The 6238-nt window shown below is 48.1% G+C and overlaps 1 protein-coding gene across 1 annotated transcript; it reads right to left on the bottom strand.

Annotated features, from left to right (window-relative positions):
- Positions 1-5064: 5064 nt before the first annotated feature.
- Positions 5065-6021, bottom strand: LOC308416736 (olfactory receptor 226-like; the record flags this gene model as incomplete). The annotated part of the gene is made up of 1 exon (XM_080911790.1): positions 5065-6021. The coding sequence occupies one exon, from the start codon at positions 6019-6021 to the stop codon at positions 5065-5067; it is 957 nt and encodes a 318-aa protein (XP_080767916.1).
- Positions 6022-6238: the final 217 nt, after the last annotated feature.

The raw sequence follows: 6238 nt of genomic DNA, 5'->3' as shown, positions 1-6238 counted from the left end.
TTATGCACCTAATGAGACAATCAAAGCATTCATCTTTTGAAATATATTACACTGGTGAATTGTATTGATTAGTTCTCAGATTTAAACAGTTTTAAACTATGTGTCCGTGTGCAGGCATGTGTGAGTACAGATACCCATGGAAGCCAAACGAGGAAGCTCACTCTGGAATCCCTGAAGCTGGAGCACCTATTGTGGGTGCTGGGAGCTGAACTACAGTACTTTGCAAGAACAGTGTAAGTGCTCTTAACCAATGAGTCTTCTCTCTAGTTCCCAAGGCCTAACTGTGGTGTTTGACACAGGAAACCAGTCCTGGCCGGCCTGGAACTAACTATGTAGAACTTGAACTTACAGAGATCTGCCTGCCTCTTCTTCCCAAGTGCTGAATGATTTTTAAGTGTTCATCCAACCTTGCATGCCTAGTACAAATTTTACCTGGTCAGAGCGTGTTATGTTTTGTTTCTGCCCATGGGGTTTTACAGACTAAAAATTACCTAGAAATCTTGCATCTGTAGTCACAACAAATATGGCTTATAGTTTATTTCTCAGTGCTTTTGAATAAAAGTAAGACTTCCTCAGGAAGACCAGAGAAGCATCTCTTTCAAGCCTCTCAAAGTGGGCGCTTTCACTTGCAGGAATGTGTGCACCACGTACATGCATTACCCATGGAAGCCAGAAGAGGGTGCCAGATCTCCTGGAACTGGAGTTTGTGACCTGCCATGCGTGTGCTAGAATTGAACCAGGGTCCTTTGGAAGAGCAGCGAGCTTGTGTGTTATTATTTTTTCTTAGGTGCTTTGTAGTAAAGCTATCTCTCCCGAGGCATTTTTTTTGAGGGAGAAATTTACTTGCTTACAAATTTAAGAGATTTAGATTTTATATTTGTGTCTTAAAGCAGCTTGCCTACTTAATCTAAGTTGTCAGTTTATTGGCATAAAAACAATTATAGTATTTCCTCAGTGACCCTCTAACGTACATGGGATTTCTGATGACGTCACTATTCCAACCTCACCCCCAGTAATTCGTGTGATCTCATATGATTTTTTTGATCATTATCAATGATCATGTTGTTGATCTTAACTGACTTGATATGTTCTCATTTGTGTTTTGTGTTTAACGGAAAACACAACTCCTTCAACTGCTAGCACTTTATTTTTCTCATTGCGTGTTTGTTATATTTTGTATGGTGGAGGCCGAGCACATTGATTTAAGGTGTCTTTGCTTTTCCAACATAGGCATTAGGAATCTTCCTTTAGATAATGCCTCTGTAGCATCTTCTTAATTTAAATGTTTAAAGGTTCACTAATGTTTACTTTATGTGTAGGGACTCTTGCCTGTGTGCACGTCTCATGTATTACTGGTGGAGGCCAGAAGAGGGCGTCCTATGGCTTGGAACCTGAGTTATAGATGGTTATGAGACTGGCATGTGAATGCTGGAATTGAACCAGAGTCCTCTCATCCGCTGAGCCTTCTCATCAGTCCCACATCTCATTACCTTTATGTTCTTTAAATCATAACCTCAAACTATGTTCTAGTTTCTTCTCTCCTTAAAAGCATATTGTTTCTGAATATTTAGAAATTTTCTAGACAGATTTCTCTTTCATTGATTAAAAAAAAAATGATTTTGTGGTGGTCAGACTGGTACCCAGTAGGTGGTGTAAGCCACGTAGGGAACCCAAGGGAAGGGCTGGAATATACTAGTCTTGATAATTGTGGGGTTCATCCTATGCACAGCCTGAGGCCTAATGGTACATGGCGGTCCAGGTTGTGGGGATGAATAAGCTGGTGAGGAGCAGGACTTTCAACCCAGAAGTGATCTGGGCAGAAGGTGATGGGGATGTGGGTGGTAGGAGTCTGTGATGTTCCTCAGAGGGGCCCAGAGTATGGAGTGTCACTAATTGAGGGGGAACAGAAGTTGTGGGAACCAGGGAGGGTGTCGGTGTGTCTGAGATCAGCGGATGCTGGTGATTGTCAGCTGCCTGGTTCTGTAGCTGATGAGCTCTAGGATGGGATAGAGGTAGAGCAGCCCCCGGGTCTGGCTCCAGGGTGAGCCAGAATAACAGGTCTGAGTTAGGAATGATTTGTTCTTTCCAGGGGTCCCTGGCTTCATAGGGCCTGCTCTGTGCCTGTCCTTACACCTTCAGACTCTCTGAATCACCAGGGAATGAGTGAACATCACCGTCTCCCCGACCAGGGCTCCCACCACTGACTCCCCCACCAAGGCTTCCACACCCTTCACAGAGTCACTTCTCTCATCTATTTTTTTAAAATTAGATACCGTCTGTATTTACATTTGAAATGTTATCCCCTTTCCCCACCCCACTCCTATTCCCCCTCCCCCTCCACTTGTCTCCACAAAGGTGCATTCCCTCCAGATCACCCTCCCCACCTCAGTGCCTTGGCATTCCCCTATATTGGGAAAACATGCCTTCTCTGGACCAAAGACCTCTTCTTACACTGATGCCAGACACTGCTATCTTCTGCTACATATGCAACTGGAGCCATAGGTCTCTCAATGTGTGCTCATTGGTTGGTGTTTTAGTTCATGGGAATTGTGGAGGGGCTCCTCTCGTCCTTGGTGTGCATTTGTAGAACTTTATTCTTAGTTGTTGAGATAAGGTCTCACTGTGTATTCCTAGCTGGTCTGCAAACAGCTTTGTAGATCAGCCTGGCCTCCAACTGATAGAGACCCATCTGCCGCTGCCTCCTGGGTGCTGGAATTAAAGTGTGCATCATGCCTGGGACATAGATTTTAATTTTTACTCCTCTCAAAACCAGTGCTGAATGCTGCTGGTTTTGTGTCTTCTGACTGTCTTCAGTTCTGTCTTCCTTCCACGCTTGCTCTCTTATCTCTTGCCTCCTCTCCCCTCGCCTTCCCTCCCCTTCCTCCTCTCCTCTCCTTTTCTCTCCCCTCCCCTCCTCTCCTTTCCTGGGAGGTTTTGTAGAATAAAAACGTGACCACGCCCCTGCTCTGCTCAGAGTGATTTGGCGACTGTATCCAGTGAGAGGTTAGATCAGCCCTGGGGAACCCAAAGCTTTGGTCAGCCTGTGCCCTAGGCCTTTTGACTCTGCGATTGGCCTTGTCTCCTCCATGGACCTGTCGGCCTCTATACTCAATTGTGCTAATGCACAGACACCTGTCCATCCCTGATAACACACGTCCCAACCAGGGTCCTGGCACATGGCCAGTTCTGCTGAAGGCTGGCACCAGTCCTTGGCTTTCAGTGTTGGAGCCAAGCTGTGGGCTGCCCAATTCTTTGGCCTCTGTGGGGTTGGGCAGCACATAGACAGGGCTGATATTTTATATAATGATAAGTCAGCAGCTGGTTTCCATTCTGCACGTTTAGAGCACACGTTTCTGGGTGTTTGGAGAGGGCATGCTTGTGAATTTTGATTTAGAGGCACCTATCCTTGCATGCCTGATCTTTTATCAGTTGGTAGGGCAAGCTACCTGTTCCTGGATATGTAGGGACAGGGATATGGCTTCTCTCTTGTAAATACAGAGATGTGTCTTTCACCAGCCATTTTGTGAGCTGCAGAACACTTTGGGTCAATGTTTGCTCAGAGCTCCTAATTTGCCTGGTTTTGCTCCTCTCTCCTTCTCTTGTTCAAATCTCCTCTGTAGACAAATAGCCCGGACCCTCAGGCCATGTACCAACACCCAGCGGTTGGGAACACCCTCGAGGCACTTTAGGAAATTGGAGGACTCTGTCTTCATTTGCTCACACCCTTGCTCTAGGACAAGGGCTGTGGCTTGCAAGCTTTGGTTTGTTTGTTATTCAGCATGATGCCTACTCTACACAGTAAAGCACAGTATCTACCTGTCAACTGAGGCTTCAATATGTCTTGTGTGCTTTATAATGGTCTCGAGAGTGACACAGAAGACTTCCAAGTGTCTATAGTTCAGGTGGAACTTCTAGGTTCCTAAGGCTTTGCTACCACTACTGGGAATCAGAGTCAAACACACACACACACACACACACACACACACACACACACACACACACGATGCCACACAATTCCTGGCCCACATACAGCTAGGTTGAGGGCTGAGGTAAGTGTGTCATGAGTTCTCAACCCACCTAGAGTTCCTTCTAGGAACATGATGAATTAAAATGTACACATTGCCTGGAGTCCCTGCACATTTGATGGAAATCCAGAGCTATAGGGCAGATGTGGTCTGGAGTCCTCACTGTCTCTAGCCCTCAAGAAGAAAAGACCAAGGCTCCTCCAGTGGTGCTGGAATCCCTGGTCAGCCTCTTGAGCCAGGTCTGTAGTTAGCAAGGACACTAATGGCTGGGCCCTGGTGGGGGTAAGGCTCATCTGAAGACACCTGCACTGTAGCAGGCAGCTCAGCAGTTTCAGGGCAGTGTGCCATGGCCTGTTATGCTGTAGGCTCTAGAAACTGGTCTGAAGGTCTCTGAAGTACAACCTCTGTGAGAAGGCTATCTCTCCCAACTTCAGACTTTTACCTGTGTCTAGATGTGTGAGACCCAGATCCCCTTCCTATCCTGGCTTCAGTTTTTACCCCACAGGCTCCTGGAAGGGATGGAGGCTGGCTAGTGCCTATCAGTGGGCCGAGAGGCTGCCTCTGCTTAGCAGCATTTTCAGTCTCGCCAGCTCTACCTACCTCATCTTCTTTACCCAAGCCGTTTGTCCTTTCTCTTACTAACCTCTGGAAGACAAACCTCCCAGCAGAAGCCACTGAAATTGGGTTGAGAGGGTTGACAAGGTCGTTGCTGGTCATTGTAGCTAGATCTGTATGTGCAGACATTTCGGTTTGCTATGGTTTTCTCTGCTCCCCTCAGGTGAGAAGAGCTGCAGGTATAGGTCGACTATGGTTAGATGAAAAGAACTCTCCCGTAAGCCCAGACTTAGCATGGGTCCAGGCAAGGGCTTCTGAGAGGGCTCAGGCCTCGGACCTGGGAGCCATGATGTTGTTGCTGACTGTGTAGTCAGTCGTAAGTAGAATCAGGGGCTGGTGGGAGGGTGTGCCAATATGTCTGTTTATCCAACTCAGGCCTGGTGAACTGGTAAGCAGGTTCAGGGTTCGGGAGGCATGGTTCCTGCTAGGAGGAGACTCCTAGAACCTGGGCTGCTCGCTGCAGTACCTTATGCAGAGCCTGCTTGACCTCTTGGTTTCGAAGGCAGTAGATGATGGGGTTAATTAGGGGTGTGAGCACTGTGTAGACAACGGACACAAGCTTGTTGTAGTCAAAGGAGTAGAGAGCACGGGGCCGGGCATAGATAAAGAGAGAGGCTGAATAGAAGATGACCACCACAGCCAGGTGCGAGGCACAGGTAGAGAAGGCCTTCTGCCTGCCACCAGCGGATGGCATGCGTAACACAGTGCTGAGGATGGCTGTGTAGGAGAAGACAGTTAACAGCAGTGGCCCCAGCAGGATGAGCAGTGCCAGGAGGAAGTCCACGAGCTCTGCGACTGACATGTCGGAGCAGGCAAGGTTGAGTAGTGGGGACACATCACAGAAGAAGTGATTCATGATGTTGGGGCCACAGTAACCTAGACGAGAAATGAAGAAGACCTTCCCCAGGGAAATGATGAAGCCAGACAACCAAGAGCTGCCAGCCAGGAGGCTGCAGAGACCAGGGCTCATGATGACTGGGTAGCGAAGGGGGTTGCAGACTGCCACATAGCGGTCGTAGGCCATGACACCCAAGAGCGCGCACTCGGTGCAGGCCAGTGCCAAGAAGAAGTACAGTTGGGCCATGCAGCCTGTGAAGGAGATGTGCTGGAACTTGGGCGAGACCAGGCTAAGTAACATCTTGGGCACAGTGACAGAGATGTACCATATCTCCAGGAAGGACAGGTTGCTGAGGAAGAGGTACATAGGCTTGTGCAGTGAGGGGCTAGCACGAATGACTGTGATGATGACCAAGTTCTCTGTGACGGTCAGCATGTAAGCCAGCAGGAACACTCCTAGAAGGCTTAGATGGAGCCCCAGGGAGCCTGAGAATCCTAAGAGGATGAACTCAGTCACTTCTGAGATATTCCTCCTGGCAGACATGGTGGCCACGACTCTACCTGAGGGAGCAAAGGGAGAAGAATTAGGTATGGGAGAGGCCACCAGCCCCCTGAACTGAGTTCTTTTGGTTACAGAAAAGACCTCATCCTCATATGACACAACTCCCTATCCCTATTGCCTGCACCTTGGATTACATTGGTGTGGTACCCAGGCTTATTTCTTAGGGCTTGCAATCTATCTCAGTACATATCAGACAAAT

This window comes from Micromys minutus (assembly GCF_963924665.1).
Source record: "Micromys minutus genome assembly, chromosome: 2".
Taxonomy (NCBI): domain Eukaryota; kingdom Metazoa; phylum Chordata; class Mammalia; order Rodentia; family Muridae; genus Micromys; species Micromys minutus.
The sequence above is the reverse complement of the archived record's forward strand: the minus strand, read 5'-3'. Positions and strand labels throughout refer to the sequence as shown.